Source organism: Dipodomys ordii, unplaced genomic scaffold (assembly GCF_000151885.1).
Source record: "Dipodomys ordii isolate 6190 unplaced genomic scaffold, Dord_2.0 Scaffold2, whole genome shotgun sequence".
Classification (NCBI taxonomy): Eukaryota; Metazoa; Chordata; class Mammalia; order Rodentia; family Heteromyidae; genus Dipodomys; species Dipodomys ordii.
In genome coordinates this window covers 30,821,300-30,843,856 of record NW_012267218.1, presented here as the reverse complement: position 1 = coordinate 30,843,856, position 22,557 = coordinate 30,821,300, and the positions used below count along the sequence as shown (strand labels likewise).

The 22,557-nt window shown below is 44.6% G+C and overlaps 1 protein-coding gene across 1 annotated transcript in view; it reads right to left on the bottom strand.

Moving 5' to 3' along the window:
- The window catches only part of Sptb (spectrin, beta, erythrocytic), a 70,059-nt gene that overhangs the window by 44,309 nt on the left and 3,193 nt on the right, over window positions 1-22,557 (bottom strand). Inside the window, exons 2-9 of the mRNA XM_013016708.1 lie at window positions 8,588-8,739; window positions 7,292-7,465; window positions 5,137-5,228; window positions 4,131-4,211; window positions 3,709-3,824; window positions 3,177-3,289; window positions 1,941-2,128; window positions 132-249 (exon numbers count right to left, since the gene is read on the bottom strand). Of these exons, the coding sequence (XP_012872162.1) occupies window positions 132-249; window positions 1,941-2,128; window positions 3,177-3,289; window positions 3,709-3,824; window positions 4,131-4,211; window positions 5,137-5,228; window positions 7,292-7,465; window positions 8,588-8,739 (1,034 nt within the window). The remainder of the gene's footprint in view (window positions 1-131; window positions 250-1,940; window positions 2,129-3,176; window positions 3,290-3,708; window positions 3,825-4,130; window positions 4,212-5,136; window positions 5,229-7,291; window positions 7,466-8,587; window positions 8,740-22,557) is intronic.

Below are 22,557 nucleotides of genomic sequence, written 5' to 3'. Positions count from 1 at the left end.
AACTGAAATGAAGTATGGTGGGCAGAGTCTGACCTCTCAGAATCCCAAATAGCTAACACATAATAGGTTAATTAATAACGTGTTAATAACATTAAGAATATGGTGATGCAGAAGGGGAACTGCTACAGTACCCGATTGATGTCAGATACTAGCTTCCCATCATGGGGCGTGTACACTTTTTGATTGTTGGCTCTCATCCGGGACTGGATAGTAAAGAGTAGAACTTCCAGATTCCCCTTTTCCTGAAATCTGTGGAGAAAGCAGAGGAAGGGAGGTTAGTGTTGAGAGGTCCACAACCTGGAAGCCCTGACATCCTGGATCTTGAAGAACAAAGCATATTTTTCTTGACAACAAAGAAAAATGAAGAGAAGGGATACCTCTGCTTACTGGTTAACCTATTTACCATTCTCACCCACAAAGGCCTCATAATTTGTGTCTTTACAACTCAAATCAGAGAACATAGGTGTACTTAACATTTGCTTCTATAGGAGAATAGCTGACTAGAGTATTCTGGTAAGGAGTTGCAACTATTGAGTTTTGCCAATCAATACAAAGAAATCCTTCCCTCTTCTGTAGGCGATGAAGGCTTCTGACTAGCTTTTCAGACGGTTTTTTATTGAACCGGTAAAAACTTAGAAGCAGCATTATCTGCAAAAGAACATGTTGCACTGAAAGCAATTTTCATCCCAATTCTACTAAATGGACTCTCCTCCCAAGTTCTATAGGCCACATGTTTCCCAGGGGTCAGGAAAGACTGGCCTCTTGAAGGATTGTCGGTGGAAAAAGGCAAGCTCCAGGTAACTGGGTCTGTTCATATTTCTTCATGCATTCAACATTCCATTTGCTTTTACACACTAGATGTGACAGATGGGGATTAATGATGAGCAATGTCTCCACCTGTAGCCCAGCCAGTCTCCTTGCAGCACTCACAGGTACTGAAGAAGGTTGAAACCCTCAAGGTCCATCTGCTAGCTTGCATATAGTGCCTGGCAGATTCACAGGGGATGATCTCTATATTGAATTCAAAACTTTAAAAGAGGGTTAGTGTTAAGCCAGAAACTAGATACAGATTTATAGTGCATCCTAGACTCAGTGTCTTACCTTCCCACATTTGAATGCTTTGATTGGAGAGTGTGAGGGATGGATGGGTGAAAACCTCTTTCAAGAAAGCTGACTAAGCTAAAGGCAGACAATCTAGGAAGCCTGATATGTATGTGTATGTACATGCTTGTATACGTGTGCATGTTTGTGAATGCATTCATGCATATGCTTTCATAGTTGTGTGTGCATGTGCATGAATAAACTATGTGCACACCCATGCATGTGTGGTTGTGTATGTGCATGTGTTTGTGTACAGGTGCCCATGTGTTGCATTTGTACACGATTGTGAATACATGCATGGAAGTGTATATCTGCATAACTGCGTGTGATTATATGCATGCACATATACACATGTGTATGCATGGTTTTGTGTGAATGGCTGTATGTACATGCATGTGGTGGGGTTATAGAGAGTTTGAGAAACAGGCGTAGAGCTCTTCTGGTGAGCAGTGACAGATGAGAGAGAAAAAGATTTCAAGGTCTCACACAGCTAAAGAATATCAAGGTCATCACCAGAAAACAACCATAGCTCAGGGAACAGACCAAGAGAGGAGATCTTCAACATGGGCTCTCCAAAGAGACTCACAATCCAGATCTCCCTACCCACTCTTCCTCGGGGGTCAAGAAAAGCACTTTCTTTGGCTCTGAGTCAGGATTTCACATCAGCAACTGTTTCCTAAAAGCTGATAGCAGGAGAGTGGCCAAGAAAAGCGTGAAGCAGACGACAGATGTGTGGCTCTGGAGCCTCAAGACTGCCTTGTGGAAACACTTCATGATGCCCAGAGTCTGGCTCTACCTCTGGGCAGTTGGCTTCTCAGCTCCTGATGAGCCCCACTTACTTAGGTGGCTTCTCCACAGTGCGGTAAGTGCTGAAGGCCTGTAGCTGCTGCTGGACACCAGTCAACGAGTTGGCAAACTTGCGGCTGTTCAGGACGCTGATGGTCTGTTCGATCCAGGTGAGCAGGTCTGAGGCTAGTCCACTGTACTTTTCAATCATCTTCTCAGTCTCGATGGCGTGGTCAATGACCTAAGGAATCACCTTATTACTCATTCTCATCACAAGGGTAATGCCACCAAAGAGGCCACCTCCAAGAACCACAACCAAGGTGCCCCGAAGTGCGGCTCCCACCCCGCAAGCTCTGGAGTGCTCTAGGTTGAGTTAATCCTTCCAGGCCCAGACTGGTGCCCAGGTAGAAGAGGTGTACTGCAGTAGGTGAAGCCTTCCTCTTCCTTCTTGTTGTGGGGGTAGGGCAACTGGGTCTTGCTATATGTAGCCCAGGCTTGCCAGGAACTTGTGATCTTTCTGCCTAAGCATCTTGAGTTCTGGGATTATAGGCATGTGTCATCATGCTCAGATGAAGCCCTTCTCGTGCACTGACCCAACTAGGGTCCAGGAGTAGCCTGATGCTCCCCTAATTGCATAAAAGATTATTCTGGTGTTGGGACCACCAACATACTAGGCCCTAGAGGGGTCAGGGTTTCTTTTTAATTTTCTTCTCTTTACTGCTCTACTGGGGTTTTAACTCAGGGCTTCATGCTTGTTAGGCAGGTGTTCTACCACGTAAGCTGCATATCAGGCCCTAGTTTCAACTGTTGATTAGGCATGGAGGGCAGCCAGGCCTTGTTTTTGTTAATCACAGGGCTGTTACATTCAAAGATGAATGAGGAATTGTTCCTACCCTACAAGAGATAATGGAATGAGACATGGGGCTCTATACAGAGAGCTGGGTTCCTAGTATATTGTGAGGTAGAGCCATGACAAGCAAAACAAATAAGGGCCTGCAATGGTTCCCCTGGGAATGTTTGTGGGAAGCGGGACGCCAGGTAGAGGGCAGGCTTAGAACTTCAGGCTATATAGATCCTTGCAGGACAGATGTGGACCTGCTCCTTTGGAGGTAGCTCGAAGGCTGACTTTCCAGGAAGCTTTAGAAGAAATGAGGTCCAAGTATTCTGTACCCTCACTGCAGCTGGGATTCCAAACACGAAGCTCTTGGGATGGACTGGGAGCCTCACAGTCCATCACAGGAATGGAAGGTAGGAAGAGGATGATACAGTGTGGATAAATAGCACGGTACCTTGCCCACACGCTTGCCCTCCACTGCCAGCACCTTCATCTTAGAGAAGTAGTGGTAAAACGCTACCACGTAGGTGATGATGGACTTCTCATCAGGGTTCTCAGTGAAGACATCTGTAAGGGAAAGGTATATCCTCAGTGCCTCATCAGAAGCCAGAAAGCTTAGCTTTCCAGGGCTTAGCAGCAGTTCCTCCAACCTGAAGTCCAACCACAGGCACCAAGTGACAACCAATGGGTCAAGAACGGAGGAGTGAAAGGCCTACGACTTTAAACTGATGACATCCATATTAGGACTTCATTTTACAGAAGCAGAAAGAAGAAGGCTTCAAAGTCTAAGGGAGCCAGGCCAGGTGAGGTGAGGGGAATCCACTTGGAGCAGAGCAACAAGCTCATCACAGAGCTCTGTCCTGGCCCTGTCCCTCTCTGTGCAAATTGTTCACCAGGCACCTGGACAAGCCTGGAAGAACAATCCTGTTGTCCTGGACAATTCCAGGAATGTCTTCCTCTGGAGTAGCAAGGTGGGAGTGACTCACCCTCTGGGTCGAGGAGCGGGATGATGCCCAGCTGGCGCTCAGCCACATCAAATGCATGCTCTAGGTTATGCCGGGCATTGGAATCCTTCAGCTTGTCAAAGTCAATCAGGTCAGGCCTAGGGGCAAAGCTGGACTGTTAAAAGGGAGTGGCCATGGTAGCCCCGCCTCTAAAGTTGCCCAGCATGCAGCAAGGACTCTAGGCAATACAGAGAAATGGACAGACAAGAGAACTGAGAGACAGGAGCAAAGAAGAGGGGCTAGCTATGGGCACCATCTTGGAAGGAAGGAACAGGTGTGACTGAGCTTAAAGAAGGCAGGGCCACTGGGGGAAGTCAAGGGTAAACAGGGAAGAGACAGGAGGGGTACCATTCCCATGGTTCCCAAATACCCATCAGTTCCCAGGGTCCTCCTCTTGCTCTTACCGGTGCTTATGTATCAGGGCATTAAAGGCCAGGCCATCCTTCCAGCTGGAGGTGAAGTTGGTGACATTGACATGAGGGTAGCTGTATCCAAGACAAACATAAAGATTTAAGAAAAGATTCTTTTGAATAACCCTAGCTATTCAGGAGGCTGAGATCTGGAGGATCACAGTTTGAGGGCAGCTTGGGCAGAAACGTTTGCTAGACTCCATCTCTAATTAACCAGCATAAAGCAGGGCTGGAGGCATGGCTCAAGTGGTAGAATACTAGAATAACCAACATGAGGCCCTGAGTTCATTACCACAAAAGAAAGAGAGAGGGGAGGGGAAAGAAGTTAAGAGAAAGAAAAGGAAAGAAAGCTGGGCATTGATGGCTCAACCTTATAATTCCAGCTGAGATAAGGAGGCTGAGATCTAAGGATCTTAGTTCAAAGCCAGCCTGGGCAGAAAGTCTGTGAGATTCTTATCTCCAATAAAGTTACCCTCCCTCAAAAAAAAAAGCCAGAAGTAGAGCTGTGGCATAAGTGCTAGAGTACTAGCTTTGAGCAGAAGAAATTCAGGGCCAGTGCCCAGGCCTGAGTTCAAGCCCCAGGACCAGCACACATGCATGCGCACACATGTGCACACACACACACACACACACACACACATACACACTCAGAAATAGATCCTTTTGAGGTGACACAAGTGTATGAATTGATGGTTAAGATATCAGGAAAGAAATGGACGTGTCTCTTGAGCTGTTTCAACATAGGGGGTCATAGCTAATTAATACAAAGATGCCCCCTTAAGCTGTGGCCCATACACACACTGACAAGACCCAGTCTAGCCAGTCTAGAATCTTATATTCCGACTTCAAACAACGGGGGCAGAATAGAATTATAACCATTATGTTGACCCTGCCATAGCTGTGGATGGTGATGTCCAGTGCCCTTGGGGATGTCAGTCCCTGCAGATAGCACGGGGCTGCTGGTGAATGTGGACACGGCAGGCTTCCCAGGCATACACACCCTGCTGTCTTCATCTGGCACCACAAGAGCAACGCATCCTTGGCTGAGCGTGTCTCACGACCTTCTTGAGTTTGGACAACAATGTCTTGAATCTGAGAATGGCAGAAGAAGAGAGAGATGAGATAGATTTACATGTGGCTCCATGCCTTTCTGCTCTTCCTGAGAGACTCTCTTTAGGCCTCTCCACCTCCCCAATGGTCACTCATTTGCAGCCCCCAGATCATAATTCAAGGCCCTGGGTCTCAGTCAGTCAGTCCCTGCCTCCATCAGCTAGGAAGCACAGGAATGACTTCTTCATATCAGAGGAGACAGGTAATTCTAACAAGACGCCGAGAAGTGGCAAGATGTCCTCATGACTTGTCTGAAGGTATAATGTTCCCCAAGGCAGTAGAATAGCATGAACATCGTATGGTATTGATTTTTTAAAAAATTCACGTGGTATTGCTTTTAACATTAGCATTTTGTGAGGTTTACTTGATTCTCAATTTATATTGAGAGAAGCTTAGGGAATTAAGACAGCACACTTGCCGGGCACTGGTGTCTTATGCCAATAATCCTAACTACTCAAGAGGCTGAGATCTGAGGATTGTAGTTCAAAGCCAGCCTGGGCAGGAAAGTCCATGAGAATCTTATCTCCAATTAACTACCATAAAGCTGGAAGTGGTGCTGTGGCTTAAGTGGTAGAGCACAGAGCACACTCCTTGAACTGAAGAGCTCAGGGACAGTGCCCAGGCCCAGAATTCAAACCTCTCAACCAAAAAAAAAAAAAAAAAAAGCAAGCAAGCAAGCACACGTCTAGGTGAGTCTGTCAGGATCTTCCCAAAGAGGATCAACTAAGAAGGGAAGGGAAGACTTGATTCTGAATGTGGGAAGCACCACATTCTATCATTTATTCCGTCAGCCAATAGCGGCTGATAGAATAAAACGAGGAAAAGGAGAGAGCTTGTGGGCACTGGCGTTCTTTTCTCTCTGCTTCTTGGCTCCTGTGACACGAGCTGTTCTGCTCTGGGATGTTCTTTCTGCCATGATGGACTGATACCTCTGAAACTCTGAGCAAAATAAACGCTTCCTCCTGTAGACTGTTTCTGTCAGGTATTTTGTCATGGCTGTAAGAAAAGTGACTAATCTAATATGTACTTCCTTTTTCATCCATAATTCTGCTGTATTTATTGTTTAATCTCCTGTACTCGTGAGTGAGATCAGACATCCAAGACCTGTAGAATGAGGACTTTAATCTGTGAGTTGTGTGCTGTCTTCTTCTTCTTCCCTGACCTCTACCCATGGCCTTCCCTTCCCCAAGCCAGTAGGTACAAGGGCCCTGATGTCTTTCCCCCACCCTTTCTAAATATCCTTACAAGTAATCTAGACTTTGAATGTCACGAAGAGAGGGTTCTGATGGAAAAGTATAAAAGCAGATTTTTTTTTTCTACTCGAGACTGAGATCTGAGGATCCCAGTTCAAAGCTGGCCCAGGCAGGCAAAATTGTTGAGACCCTTTTGTCTCCAATTAACCATCAAAAAGTTAGAACTGGAGGTGGGTCAAATGGCAGAGTGCTTGCCTTGAGCAAAAAAGCCAAGCAAGAGTATCAGGTCAAGGCTGGGAATATGGCTTAGTGGTAGAGTGCTTGTCTAGTATGCATAAAGCCCTGGGTTCGATTCCTCAGTGCCATATAAACAGAAAAGGCCAGAAGTGGCACTGTGGCTCAAGTGGTAGAGTGCTATCCTTGAGCAAAAGAAGTTTAGGGACACTGCCCAGGCCCTAAGTTCAAGCCCCAGGACTGGCAGAAAAAAAAAAAAGAATATCAGGCCCTGAGTTCAAGTACCAGTACTGACACAGATACACAAAAGCAGATTTTCTGCACTTTTTTTTTTCAATTTCTAAACCAAATTATTTTAAGAACCAAGAAGCTCCATGGGAGGAAGGAAGACATTAAAAAGCAAGTCTTCCAGGATACTGCAATGTAGGTACTAATTCACTTGTATTATTTTCTCCCTCAGAAGATTATAGCTGAGAAGCTAACCTCAGCTTTGGCACTTTGGAATGACACAGAAGATCAGTTCTCTTGTCAACAATCATTGTCTCGTAGGATGCAAGTATCCCAGAGCCTGGCTAGTTTGGAGACTCCTCTTCAGTTCCCTCTGCCCCCAGGACCCACCTGGAAGCGGAGGATAATGGTCCAGATGAGGCCCAGGACCAGGCGGTGGTTGCCATCCACGATGTCATGGGAGCCCATGTTCTCCAGGTGTACACGCTGCTCCTTGAGGAACTGTAAGGCCTTGTCCACGTTCTCCAGGCAGTGGATGCGCATCTTCCCCTTGGTGGGCCTTGGCTGAGGGACAGCAGTGGCCCCCATGGGCACAGAGAGAGGGAACGCTCACCCCAGAGGTCCCTGAAGCCTGGACCAACTTGTCATCAGCCCACCCTCCATCTTGCAGACAAAACTCCAAGTCCTGCAGTTGCTCCTGACACCTTTCAACCCCTTCCTCTCAGCAAAGTTCAGAGGCTTATTGTCTCTGCACTCAGAGCTCTGTAACCAGGCATGGAGGCCCTTTCTGATCACACCAATGGACAGTTAACTGAGCACTTACTGTATGTCAGGTGCAGTTCTAAGAACTACTTACTGCTGATCAATGATAAGAATAACTTTTAGCTTGATGATGGTTAAGGGACTCAGACCCCCTAACCAACTTCTTCTCTCAGGCTGCTCAGAGACAGAACCCAGGGACTGGGGGTGGGGAGGAATCATAATTGACGTTAAATGTACCATCAGAAGGATCCCAGGGGAAGCCTTCAAATATAATTTCAGTATAATATGAGGTTTAAAAGTAGGAATTCATTCTGGAGTTTAAAAAAAGGCAACAGAACAAGGTAGTTGTTCATTCAAACCTGAAGATCTCAGAGTACTTCATTTAATATATGGAGGAAATGGAGGCCAAGAAGGTCCTGCTTTGATAGGCCCCAGGTCACAGAGAAAGCAATTAAGCCTCTCCTTCAGAGGCTACCAGAAGGCCAGGAAGGTAAAACAAAGAGGGAGGAGCTCTAACAGATCTCCACTTGCATGTGTGGTAAAGCACACAGAAAACTATCTTCTCTATTCTCCTTTTGGTTCCAAGATGGGTGCAAGTTTCTCCAGTAATCCATATATCTTGGCCTGTGTTGGGAGCCATTTAAGGCCAGTCCAGATGCCCAGATCCCAGTGAGAATGACAAAACTCTATATGGCTTCTGCAAGAAGCATGGAGGGATGGGGAGTGGGGAGGAGCAAGAAGTTCTGGGAAGAGGTGAGGGAACCTGGTCAGCCACATAGACACTTGACTAGGAACTTTGCAAAGGAACAGGGAGAAAACCCTGGCAGGCCTGGAGAATTAGGCCACAAAATGCCTTTACGGAAGAGGGGCTGATGGCACCAATCACCAAGCCAGGGAGGGGCACAGCACAGACCAGAGCATTACCAGCATTTCTCCAGAGAGAACCTCCAGCAGCTTGATGAGCATCCGTCCATCCCGCAGGTCCTTGTAGAGATCGCTGATGCGGCAGGACACTCGAGCCAGGTGAGAGTTCACCCACTTTGTGAAGGTCTTCTTCTGAACAACTTCCCGCTCGTCTGGTGGGGTTGGAGTGGGGTTAGGGAGATGAGCCTTGAGTGAGCTGAGCTGCCTGAGGTGGTCAGGGCTATATCCCATGGGACCAACTAAGACATTTTCCCCTAAATCCCAGGTTTAACCATGCCTGGCAGAGGAAGCTGAGGTATTCTGGGAGCATGTGGATCTCTGGCAAACTGGGGCCACACCAGAGCTCACAAACCACAGCCAGCACTCTCTCTATACAGTATCAAGATGAGACTACTTGATTCACCCATGATTCCCACTGCCAGTTAGGATATTCTATATAATTATCTCACCAAATTTAGGTTCCAATGCCAGATTCACTCACTAGTCTGTCCATCTGTCCATCCATTCATCCATCCATCCATGCAAAATTCCCTCTTCTTAGAATGTTTTCTTAGTCTCTCCACTCTTCTCTGTTCTCTTTGTCTAACTCCTGCCTATTAAGATTCTTAGGGGAGCTTTTCCTGACGCATCCTGGGGTGGGCTCCCCATGGGTCCTCTGGCCCCTGCTTTCACTTTTCCAAGTATTAGTTGATAATCGATCTTTCCTGAAAGACTATGGCTCCCTGGGCCTAGAAAAGTCTGTCTGGTTATCCACTCCATCTCTACAGCCTGGAATGTGGCACAGAGTATTTGTTCCTCAGATGCACTGTGGGTAACTAGACAAACATCTATTCAATTCCTACAAGGTGGCAGGCCTATTCTAGGCTTGATGGTGTCATACAGTAAACCAAATTGCCTGCCTTCAAAGAGTTCCTTGAAGGTAGAGGAGAATGAAGTGTCAAAGAAGTTAGGATATGCCAAACTATGATCCACATGGGATTAAGAGCATGAAGGTTTGGACTGGGAGCTACCCATAGAATTACACTATCTCTCACACCCAGAATGGCAGGCAAGGGCTCTTGATCTTCAGTCCTGGGAGAGATGACAAGACACTGGCAAATCAGCAAAGACCAAGCACCCAACCCATGATTTACCAGCTCAAGTGAAAACTTGGTGGTTCTGTACAAAGAAATGCTGGTGGTCTCTTCAGGTTAAGACTAGAGAGAAGACTGAAGACTACGATAGCACAAAGAAAAACGAAAGAATGGCAGAGAGGAAAAAAGCAAGAGAAAAGAATAGCAAACAGAGAAGGAAAAGAAACAAAATCAAAACAACTGGAGAAGCTGGGTGCTGGTAGCTTATACCTATAATCCTAGCTACTCGGGAAGCTGAGATTTGAGGATCACACTCAAAGCCAGCCCAGGCAGGAAAGTCTCCGAGATTCTTATCTCCAATTAATCACCAGAAAATTGGAAAGTGGATCTGTGGCTCAAAGTGGCAGAGTGCTACCCTTGAGTGAAAAAGCTCAAGGACAGAGCTCAGGTCCTGAGTTCAAGCCCCATGATCATCAAAACAAAATAACAAAAAAATAAAAGCAGGAGAGAAGGTGACATGAATGATCTGTGTGTTTGGTTTTGTGAAGTGTCTGGCAGTCAGTTTCTGGGCACTCAGGTTTAAAGACTCAAGATAGGAGCTGACCTGGTAGTGTGGCTGGGCCTGGTAGCCTACAAGATCCCCATGGAGGACCAGTGTTTGGAGAGAAGACACAGCAAAGGGAGACACACAGTGACCCAGCCAGGAGAGAATGTCAGCTGGAAGTGGCTAGCTGTATGCTCGCTCAGCTGAGCCCAAACCATAGAAGGGTTTGGTTGGCTTTTTTTAAAATGATTAAATATCTGACTTAACAGCAACAAAAAGCGGAGCTCAGCCAGTACTCCTCAAGGGTATAATGTTGGCAGTTCCTGAGGCTGGCAGCATCAGGTTCCTTCTGACTTCATGGCTATTTTAGTGTTAGGAACTCAGCTTCTTTATTCATCTGTTCATTCATTCAGCAAATGTTTACTGTACAAGCCTCAGGTGCCACTGCCTGAGTGGAGGCAGAGAATCCAAGGACAAAAAAGATGGGCCTCATCCTTGCACACATAGACTCTATTATAAATATGATTGGTGTTTGAGTCATGTGTGAACATTGTACAACAGCTACCTAGACAATATTCTGAAGAGAGAAGAAATATACCCAGTGCCAGTGGCTTATACCTATAATCCTTGCTACTCAGGAGGTTGAAATCTGAGGATTGGGATTCAAAACCAGCCCAGACAGGAATGTTCATGAGACTCTTATCTCCAAGGAACCACCCGAAAGCCAGGAAGTACAGCTCTGGCTCAAGTGGTAGAGCGTTAGCCTTGAGCACAAAAGCTCAGGGACAGGGCCTAGGTCCTGAGTGCTAGCCCTCATACCCCCTCCCTCTGACACATACTAAAAAAAAGAGAAGGACTACTATAGTGCATACTAATTTTAAATATATGTAAGATTTAAATGGCATTCTTCATTCATTCTGGCCAAAGTTTGACAGAGTGACCGCCACCTTACCGTTTTGGCAGCAGCAAATCCAAGCACTGTCCTGTTTTCAAGGACAAATGCAACCTAACTAAAAGTCTAATAACATGTTGGACAGAAAGCAAGCACATTTCTCTGGGGTATGTTGGGGTTCAATACAACCAGCTACAGTCCCTGGGCTTCTCCTAGAAACCAGACCTGTTCTTTTTAAAATTTTTTAAAATTTATTACTTTTTTGGTTGGTCTGGGCCTGAGTGCTGTCCTTCACCTCTTCAGCTAGAGGTGAGTGCTCTACCACTTGAGCCACAGCACCACTTCTGGTTTTCTGGAGGTTTATCGGAGATAAGATGTCTCACGGACTTTCCTACTTGAGCTGGTTTTTGAACTGTGGTTGTAAGATCTCAGCCTCCTGAGTAGCTAGGATTACAGGCGTGAACCACTGACACCTGACCAGACCTGTTCTTTAAGTTGCTCATCCTTCCACCCAGATGTGGAAGATTTGACTAAGGGGCTGACATTTTAGCACCTGTGGAGGTGAGCGTTCTCATAAACTACAGTCATTTTCTCCTTTTAGTCTCCCTGTGTTTAAGAATCTGAAAATGCTAAGACCTATTTATTTGCATCTGATAAAGAGTAAGGGTGTGCGTTAAGCAGGGAACACAGTATTTAATTCTAGGCTGCTGGACTGACATAGACATACATATGCATATATATGTATATATTGGCACTGAAGTCTACTAAAACACCCTTAGATTTCCCTGTTTTTTCTACACACAAATGATACCTACTAGACCTACTAGAGCGCCGGAGCTGCAGGTTTAGAGCACAGCAGGTACCCTTCTGGCTGCCTTACCTTAAAGGCTGGGGGGAAAATTACCCAGAATCCCTACACTCGGAAACATTTCTGCAGTGTTGAGACACGGGGAAAAGTCCGAGCAGCTAATGATGATCAAAAGGAGAGAAAAGGCCCAGGGGTGGGGATTAATTTCCATTAGCTTGTTTGCTCCGGCTGCTCCGCATCAAGCATGCTCAGCACATTCACTCCTGCACAGCCCAGACAGTCACTCCTCAGGAGCCTTCCAAGTGCAGGAGAGACAGGTGGCCCACAGCCAGCTGGGCTGAGAACCCTGGTGGTATGGACAGGTGGGAAGGAGGGTGGGCACCAGTACTGGTGTCTCCAGGGGACCCACTATGGGAAGGAAGCCTCAGCATGGCTGAACCCATGAAGAAAAGAATGAGTGAGCATAGACAGGCTTGTGTCTGCAGAATCAAACGAGGGCCCATTTATTCCTCTCTGCTGCTCTTCCTCTCCCTTTCCTTCTTAGGCCATGATTACCTGCATTCTCTCATGTGTTAGGCTGCTCCTAGAAACTTCATCTTCGTTCCTGATCATCTGACCCAGAATTGTCTGAGTGTCATGATGATTTTATTTTTCTCTCAAACTCCCCTTTCAAAGAGTTAGTATGAGGTATAACCATGACACCAAACACCCCTCAAATTCTCATGCTGTGATGAATACATCATGGAAAGTGCTGGCATCCAGAAAGCATACTATTATGTGAACTATTGTTGACATTCTCACCACCACTAGTATAGGCAAGAGCAGATCTTATACCTGACCTGAGCCAGAAGGCCAAGAGACAAAACCACCATTACCGTTACCATGTCCAAAGGTCTGTGCTAGAGGCTACAAGGGCATAAGGCAGACTTACTCTCCCTGATGCCTTGGGATCTAGTTAAGGAAACAGGACATAAATTTACTCATGACTACTTTTGTGACCACACAGGAAATAAATGGCAGTTCATTTTACTAACACAAATGCTGTCACAGATAAGTGGCATATACAATCGATGGTTGTGGAATCCAAGAAGAGAAAGGACATTTCTAATTGGCATCATCAAGGGGGTCCTCGTGAAGAAAAGCACTTGGACAGGAAGAAGGGGAGGGGAGGCAGGGAGATATAATGAGCCTGAGCAGACAAGCATGAAAGGATAAAGCTTGTTCACGGGCTACTGAGTTGCTGCAGATTAGAAGAAGACAAGTGGAAAATAGGTTTTAAGCTGGGTGCTGGTGTCTCATGCCTCTAATCTGAGCTACTCAATTCTAAGAATCTAAGGATCCTTAGATTCCTTAGAGTTCTAAGGATCACAGTTCAAAGCCATCTTGGGCAGAAAAGCCTCATGAGACCCTTATCCCTAATTAACTACCAAAAGTCCAGAAGTACAACTCAAGTGGTAGAGCACCAGCCTTGAGTGAAAAAGTCGGGGACAGAACCTATACAGAGCTCCAGCCCTAGTACTGACACACATACACACACACACACACACACACACACACACACACACACACACACGAGAAAATAAATGAGCGAATGAATGAAATAAAGAAAGGTAAAAAAGAAGTTTTAAACAGGGGATGGAAGGGTGGGGCCATGGCTCAAGTGGGGGAGCACTTGCCTAGCTAGGGAGAGAACTAGGTTGAATCCCTAGTATAACCAAACAATCAACCCAGAATATGGAAATTCCCACAGTAAGAATCTTAGAAATTTATAGAATTAAAGGGTCTAGACTTTATCCCCAGAACTAAAAGAAAAAATTAGATTTAATGCTAGAAGCAAAAGGAACCAAGAAAGGAAACAGTGGCAGTGTTATTTGCTAAAATATTAACTTGGCAGGTCCACAATAAAAACAAGACACAGTATTTCAGGTTACATTTTCAAGGAAGTATAAAAATCTATATATAGAAAACCTTAGGGGCTGTGAGCCTATACAAAAGAAAATTTGAACAAATAGAAAGGGATGCTGAATTATTCATTTAAAAAAGTCTCAGTATTTCTGGGTGCCAGTGGCTCATGCTTATAATCCTAGTGACTCAGGAGGCTAAGACCTGAGGATCGCAGTTCAAAGCCAGCCCAGGCAGGAAAGTCTATGAGACTCTTATCTCCAATTAACCACCAGAAAACCAGAAGTGGTACTGTGGCTCAAAGTGGTAGAGTGCTAAACTTGAGCAAAAAGAGCTTAGGAATAGCACCCAAATCCTGAGTTCAAGCTTCATGACCAATGGAAAAAAAAAAGTCTCAATATTATGAAGCCTTCAACTTATCTCAAATTAATACATAGATTTATCAGTATTCAAATATATTTAAATTATCCAATGTAATATTGGGAGCAACTAGACAAATGATTCAAAATTATATTGTAAAAACAAACAAAAATAACTATCGAAAATTGGTTAGAGTAAACAGTAGGAGTACAATAAAAGGCATCTAAACTTCCCACAAGTTTTCCCTTTCAAAGAACAAATAGCAAGAGTAAAATAAAAGGCACCTAAACTTCCCAGATGTTTTTCCTTTCAAAGAACAGTATACAGTGGAGCCTACAGTAAAACTAGGTGATACTACATTTGAAACTGGAACGTATTAATGGTACAGAAATAGTCCTAAGTACATATAGGCATTTAATATCTGATTAAGGGATATTTCAAATATGAAGGGGAAAAGATAGGTTCTTTAGTAAAAGATGTTGGCGAAACAATATGGCCACTCAGGAAAAGTTAAATTTATATTTCATACTCCAGGATAAATTTCATTTGGATCAGAAATTGAAATATAGGGCTGGGAAGGTGGCTCAGTGGTAGAGTGCTTGCTTAGCATGCATGAGGCCCTGGGTTCAATTCGTCAGCACCACCTAAGCCGAAAAAAGCCGGGCATGGTGCTATGGCTCAAGTGGTACAGTGCTCGCCTTGAGGTGAAGAGCTGAGGGACAGTGCCCAGGCCCAGAGTTCAGGCCCCACGACTTGCAAAAAGAAAAGAAATACACAAAATGAAAGCCTACAAGTATCACAATCAGTCATGGTAGAATGGCTTGTCAAAATAATGTTAATGTAGAAAAGGACTTTCTAAATAAAGCCTTAAAATAAAGATTGAAAGTTTAACCATTTAAAAAACAACTGTGTGAGGAATAGAATACCATAAGCAATGGGAAACAAAGGAGGTGTCTGTAACACTTCACAGGCTAGTTTACTTCCTATGTAAAGAATACTGCTGCAATTTGGATGTAGAATGCTCCCTTAATGCGTACGTATCAAGGGCTTGGTCCTCCATTTGACCCTCTAACAGGAGGGCTTCAGGACACTGAGGGACATGCCATTGAAGGGGATTATGGACCTCAGGGCTGTGTGTGTGTGTGTGTGTGTGTGTGTGTGTGTTCATAAAAGGAGATGTTCGACTCTACTATTCCCTCCTCACCATGAAGTACTGCCTTATCACAGGCCCAAGGCACTGGTGTCAATCATCATGGACTGAAACTTTATAAACTACAAGTCTGGGTACTATGGTACTAGGGTTTAAATTCATGCTTGTTAGGGATGGGGTTCTACCACTTGAGCCATGACTCCAACTCTTTTTTACTCTAGTTAATTTTCAAAAATCAGGGTCTCCCATTTTTTGCTCAGGCCATCCTAGATCATGATTCAACTACTTAAACCTCCCCTGTAGCTGGGGTGTCAAACATGCACTAACTTCTTGAGCTAGCCCAGTAGCTCTGTCTCTCAGTCCCACCTCCTGATTAACTGGGATTAAAGTGTGAGCCACCATGCCTAACAACCTTTTCTCTTTATAACTTAATTGCCTCAGGTATTTGTTACAATGACAAAAAACTAACATCAAAGCCTATAGATTAATAAGGGAAATGATTTTTAAAATGTGAACCAAGAGTTAACCAAAAAATTTTCAAGTTTCTTTCATATATAAAAAGTTGCCCAAACTACTCACACTAGTAATACAAATTAAAAACTCTCTTGAGCACATGCATTCGTGCATACACACAGACACACACACACATCTAATACATGTTCCTTAATTAGTTTGAATTAATCATAAAAGACATTTGTTAGACAATTGAGATAGTATGAATATCAAGTAGGTATTAGATGTTAGGGATTTTTAAAATTAATTTGTTAGGTATAATTATGGTACTAGGTTTAGGTGTGAAATGTTCTGGTCTTTCAGATATGTACTAAAGTAATTAGAGGTAAAAATGTGATGCTCTTAGTTTAAAAATGCTTCAATCTCCCAAACAGAAAAGGAAACTCATTAGTAATTATTAAATTTGGGTGACTTTTCATTTTCCTTTGCCTCTGCTGTTTTTTTGTATGTTTGAAAAACTTTACATTAAATGTCAAAATTATGAAGCAGGGTGTGGTGAGGCATGCTTATAATCCCAGCTACTTGGAAGGTGGTGGTAGGAAGGCTGCAGTCCAAAGCCAGCCTGGACAAAAGTGAGACATACTATCTTAAAAGCAAAGTCTTGGGGGTGCTCAAGTGGTAGAGTCCTTGCCTAGCAAGCTTGAAGCCTTGACTTCAATCACAATATTACAAAAAAAAAAACCCCAAGAAAGTAAAATGGAAGTATACTCAAGTACTGTGTTTCATTTATCAGATGGGAAAGATCAAAAGAAGCCTGATAAAATATGGTATTGGCAAGGATGTAGAGAATAAAGCCTATATATGTTTCTGGAGAGGGTGTAACTGGGGCAACCTCTTTGAAAGGCAAGTTGGCAAGACCCATCAGAATTACAAATACACAAACTTTTGGACCCAGTAATTCTACTTCTAGGAATTTATCCTACAGATATTTGCTTATTTGCAAGGCAATCTACACATAATTTTATTCTATCTATTAAAAAATAGTTAAATAAAATAGTTTGTAAAGAACTTCAGTATATACTATATATACTATATAGAGGACCGGTTAAATTAAAATTATATGTCCATACAATGAAGTGCTATACAATTGACAAAAAGAATGAGGGGGCTTTTAGGTATTAATGTAAAGCAATTTGAAAGATATTTGGAGAGAAAAGCATAGCACAATGCAGTTATTAAAACAAACCTGGGAAAACCCAATACACATTACTTATTTGGGTAGATATGCATAAAATATTCATGGAAAGATACAAAAGAAATAGTTAACAGAAGTTGAGGGGAGAGCTGAGCAATCAGAAGACTGAAGTAGGAACAAACTTTTTGCCCCAAAGAGCTTTTGAGTTTTATCTAATATGTATATGTGCATTTATAGTAAAAAGCTAAGGAAAAATGGCCAGGCCTGAGTTCAAGCCCCAATTACCAGCACCAGAAAAAACCCAGAAAACAAAAACAAAAACTCCAACAACTAATAAAGAATAGAAACTGGGCACAGGTGGCTTATGCCTGTAATCCTAACTACTCATAAGTCAAAGACCTGAAGATTGAAGTTGGAAGCCAGCTCAAACAGGAAAGTCTGTGAGATGCTGATCTCCAACAAACTTCCAAAAAGTTGAAAGTAGAGCTGTGACTCAAGTGGTAGAGCACTAGCCTTGAGCAAAAAAGCTCAAAGATAGCACCCAAACTCTGAGTTCAAGACCCAGAACTGGTGCACACGCGCACACACACACAATTGAGAATAATAACAAAAGTAGCAGATAATCATTTTATATATTAGTGTACTAATGAAGATATCAAGAACATTGTAAAGAACTAAAGGATATGATATGTTTAAGGGAAAAGAATCAGGTTACCAATTTACACATATAAAAGATAAAATTGGGTTGTAAAGTGTAGGTGATAGTTCTTTTTTTTGCTTGCTTATTTATATGTTCTAAATTTCTGTTGTGAACATATATTAGTTTTAATAATAAGAAACAACAGATTTGAAAAGAATAGGGCCTATAGTTCATAAACCCTGAGGAATCAATAAAAAGTCAAAAAGATAGCCCTCTTGAGAAAGTTTCTATTTAACTAGCTTATAACCTGAAGTTTTCGGTAAAACTGGTTGATGAGAAAGACAAGGGGTAGGGAAGGACTGGAAGCATAGTTCATTGGTATCACATTAGCCTAGCAAGCCTGAGGCCCTAAGTTCAAACACCAATACTGTCCTTAAAAAAAAAAAAAAGGTCTGTGTGCTAGGACCAACAACCAGTGCTCATTAAAACTCAGGTTTCCCATCTTACCTGACTCTGTTAAGGGAATAAACACATTTCACAGGGCACAGTAGGGTCATGAGACAATCTGCGTAAAGCATATGGGACACGAAGCAGCTGTGTAAAGGCCAGCTGTTGTTAGTATGTGTTTCCCACAGCCAGTGGTGGCTAGCAGAGAAAGCACCCTCACCGGAGACAGGAAGCTGTGTAGGTCCAGACAATCCCAGATGCAGCCTAGTCAAGTTTTCTGAAGAAATCTACGGATTTGCTAGAAATGATGCATTCCTTGCCTCCAAACCAGGTCTCAAAGCTTCTTTGTGCTGCGCATCAGCATTCATTAGCATTGTCCCACGGGTGGTTTTTGGGGACTCTGAGAGCTGGAAGAACCACAAGTGTCATCCAGTTCAAGCCCCTGGTGTTCAGGTGAGGAAACAGAGGCCCTGAGGTGCAGATAGGTGGCTCAGCCAGCCACGATCGCTGACTATAACAGCAGGAAGGCAGAAGAATGACACCACTTCCTCCCCAGCTGGGGCTACCCAGCTGGCTCCAGTGGTCATCTCCTCTTTTCTGTGTTCTGCACAGCCTCCCCATACCTGCTCTCCCCATGGAAATCAGAGTGATCGCAAAGCCCTGCAGCTAACCATGTCACTTCCCTGCTAACAGCAGTGCGTAGGTTTGGACCAGCTCTGGGCCTCCAGCCTTCCACAACAGACCACAGTGCCTGTCCAGAATCCTTCCCTTTGAACTTCAACCTATTCCTCATTTGCAAAGAATTCTCTCAGCCACCTATTTTGAGTTTCTTGCTATTTCCTCTGACAGGGTCCTGGAAGGTGCCTTCCACTTACCCCTCCTCTCTCTACCCCTGGACCCATGCTCTGAGTCAAGCAAACCCCCATTCCTCTTTTGGATGAGGTATAAGCTATGGTTAATGTTATAGACTCGTACAGCTTCCAGGACACCACCACAGCATTTCTTATGGCTTGCCATCATGCAACCATGTGTGTATACAAATATGCAGATGATTATTTGATCTGCTCTCTCACTGGACTGTAAGGTGAGAGTCCCTGGCTGATCCAGTTTCCAGTGTCTGAGGCCAAAGAGTTTGGAGGCAAACTGTTCCCAGGCACCCAGCTGCTAGACACCTCCCTTTTATTCTCAGTGATATGGCAAAAAAAAAGGGAGGGGAATGAACAAAATGGAACAGATGCTCAGAAAACAACACCCTTGGCACCTCGTCAGTAGAGCAGCATGCAAGAGAACCTGAGGAGCTGGGGAGCAGGAGCAGGAACTAGTGCTCCTACGAGGCCTGCTGTGAGCACTTGCCCTTGAGAATGAAGCAAAGGACCCACAGGAATGGCCCAAAGATGGAGGAAGCTATTAACATGGTTGCTCAGACTACACTGCATGGGGAGGAGGCAATCTTATTATTAACCCCGATGTATTAATATTTGATAAAGTATCTTCACAATGATAGATACCCCTAGAAGGAAGCAGCCGCTTCTGCAAAGAAGCTCAAAGAGGAAGAAGAGCTTTCACTGAGAGAGGAGAGGGGACAACAGGAGACGGTACGGTGGCCTGCATAGAGAAGCCCTGCCCTGGACCTCATGGCACAGGAGCTGTGCTGGCCTCTCTTGCCGTTTTCCTGCACAGGTAAGGGGGACAGGTTGCGTGGCCTGTGGCGGGGTTGGGGACAATCTGTTGACCTTCGAGAGAAAATTGCTGATCCAATTTTATTTTTCCTTTGCCAATGAGTTAATATGATGGCTAATGATGGATCACACATATTTCCTTGAATAGTATCTTTTCCTAACATATAATCTCTAAATAAAATTCAACTTTATGTGTGAAATCTGAGAAGGAAAAAAAATTCAAACTTCTCATCAATGACACCATCTCTGTGCTCCCAGGTAGCTGGAGAGGTTCTCAGACGGTGAAGAGCAAGCACCTGCCTTGGAATCTACCAATTTAGCGAGCTGCCAAGAAGCAACCCCCCCGCCGCCGCCCCCCCCTCCCCCTGAGCAAATGGTAAAACCCTGCTCCTGGAGAAAATCGTTTACCCTCTGGACACAAAGCCCTTCCTAGGTCACTGGGCACAGCAGCATCCTGGGACAGGACCTTTGCTCCCCATGCCTCCCTCTCTATGGAGTCCCTGGACAGCCAAGAAAGGAGGACAGGGAGCAGCAGGGTCTGAGGGCCACCATTCTGAGGCTCTGGTGGAATGTCTGCTGGTCAACTGACTGTAACCTTGGGGCCTGGTCCAGTGGGTCAGGAAGGTGGTCAGGATTCTAAGTGGCAACACCTACGTACCTCAGAGTCCAGGGCTGCTGCCTGCAGTGCCCCTGCTGTAATGCCACATTCTTTGCCCTCATCTCACTCCCAGAAAGGAGGCTTCAAAGAAAGAATGCAGAAAGGAAGCTTGCCTCCAGTTTGAAACATCATTGGATCCCAACTTAAAGGCAAAATGGAACAGGCTGCACAATGTCAAGCACTTGTTTTTATTTTTATTTTTTAAAGGAGGGGCTCTGTTTAGTTTCTCTCTTAGCAACTGCTAGAACAGACAACAAAGAGGAGAAAGACTGAGACAGAACATGTCAGCCCTGTCTTCTTCACAGGCCCCCCTCAGGAGGCTCTGGACTGTTCTCCGCACTGCAATCTTTGAGATGCTTCTGTACACTGAGGAGTCATAAATCACCCAGTGGGCAGCCTATGGGATGCTGGGATGCCAAGCTGTGTGTGTGTGAGTGTGCGCGCGTGTGCGTATGTGTGCATAAGGCAGGGGGAGCAGGAAGGAGGAAGACAGAGAGGGGAGGAGACTAATATGCAGGGTTTCTCTTTGGCGAGAAGCTTTCTGCTGCATTCCTCACTTCTTCCTCTCCCAGCAAAGTCACATCTGTCCTGATTGTCCCTCATTCCAGTCACTGGGGTATGGGAGGTAAGAAGGTGCGGGGTGGGTACACAGGCAGGCTGGGGCCTCTTGGGATAGAGTCAGTATAGAAGGCAGCATCCTGGGTTGTAATTCCCTGTAGCTAGTAATGCTGCATTTCTCATCCAGATGGCCACATCTTTGCTAGTAGCTCATGTTACAAAGAGGAAGGAAAGGAAGTGGAGTTCAACAGTGAGGTGGCTATAGGAAACCCTGGGGATTTCCTACTAAAACACGGGCTAGGAGATTTTGGAGGGACAGGAATGAGGGCCATTCTGCTATTCCTTTTTTTTTTTTTCTAATTTCTTAAAGCAGGTTCCAAAAGAAAGCAGAGACAGTTATCATCAAAGCCTCTGTTCAGGAGGAACTTTAAGCTACCCACTTCTTACCCTGGGAAGTGCTACCAGACAGAGACTTAGGGAGACTTAGACCTTAGGGAGATAAAACCTGCTCAAGGATCCAAGAAAATATTTCTGCTGGGCCCCCAACCTCTCTTTAGCACTGTCAAGGTCAAATCCATCTTTATCTCTAAGTTCTTTTCCCTAGCAAGTCTGTCACCTTAGTCAGGTGGATTGTGCTCTTCAAATGGAAAGTCATTCATTCTAGAGAAAGGTCAGGTTTTTATATATGAGAGCAGAGCTACCATATGGCTTGTTTATTTAGGCCCAAGGAGGAAAAGCTGGGAATTGTAGGAAAAGCAAAGTAAGAGTAATTCCTTTAGGGCCGAGAAAATGTTATCTTATGAAGTAGAAAAGATAGTCTAGCTAAGCTGATAGTCTTTGAACTACAGGTCATTGGGTAGAGAAGGATCTAGAGTGGCTGCTGGGCTAGGAGGCATGGTATGGTGATGAAGTCTGTCACCTTCTTGGTTTCTTAGGATGGTAGATTCACAGCTAATATCTTGGACTGGATGGCCTTAATGCCAAGAATGCAGCTGCAAAGTATGGTACATCATTCTCATGGGGATAAGGCCTCAGGGAAAGGAGAAGGAGACAAGAGCTCTAAGCAAAAGCCTTTGCCTAATTTCCCTGGTACCTGACCTTTTCTTCTAAACTAGGCCTTTCTAGACAAGCCAAACAAAAAGTTAGCAAAACTCCATCTCAATCAACAAGCCAGGCCAACAAGCTGGGCATAGTGGTTTGTACCTGTAATCTCAGCAACAAGGGAGTCAGAGGTAAAGGGATTGCAGTCCAGGTCAGTCTGAACTCAAGACCTGAAAGAAATTTCCAGCCCAATCTCCTCAACCTTGTACATATTCCTACAAAACAGACTGTCGTCAGCAAATAAGAAGCAAATAAAGAGGTAGCAGGGTGCCAGTGGCTCACGCCTGTAATCCTAGCTACCTAGGAGACTGAGATCCGAGGATCAAGGGGTGAAGCTAGCAGGATGGTTTGTGAGACTCATGGCTCCTTTTCACCACTGAAAGGCCTGAAGAGAGGTGCTGTGGCTTAGGTGGTAGAGTGCTGGCCTTGAGCAAAAATGGTCAGGGACATTGCCTAGGCCTGGAAGGCTAGGAATCTCTCTCTCTCTCTCTCTCTCTCTCTCTCTCTCTC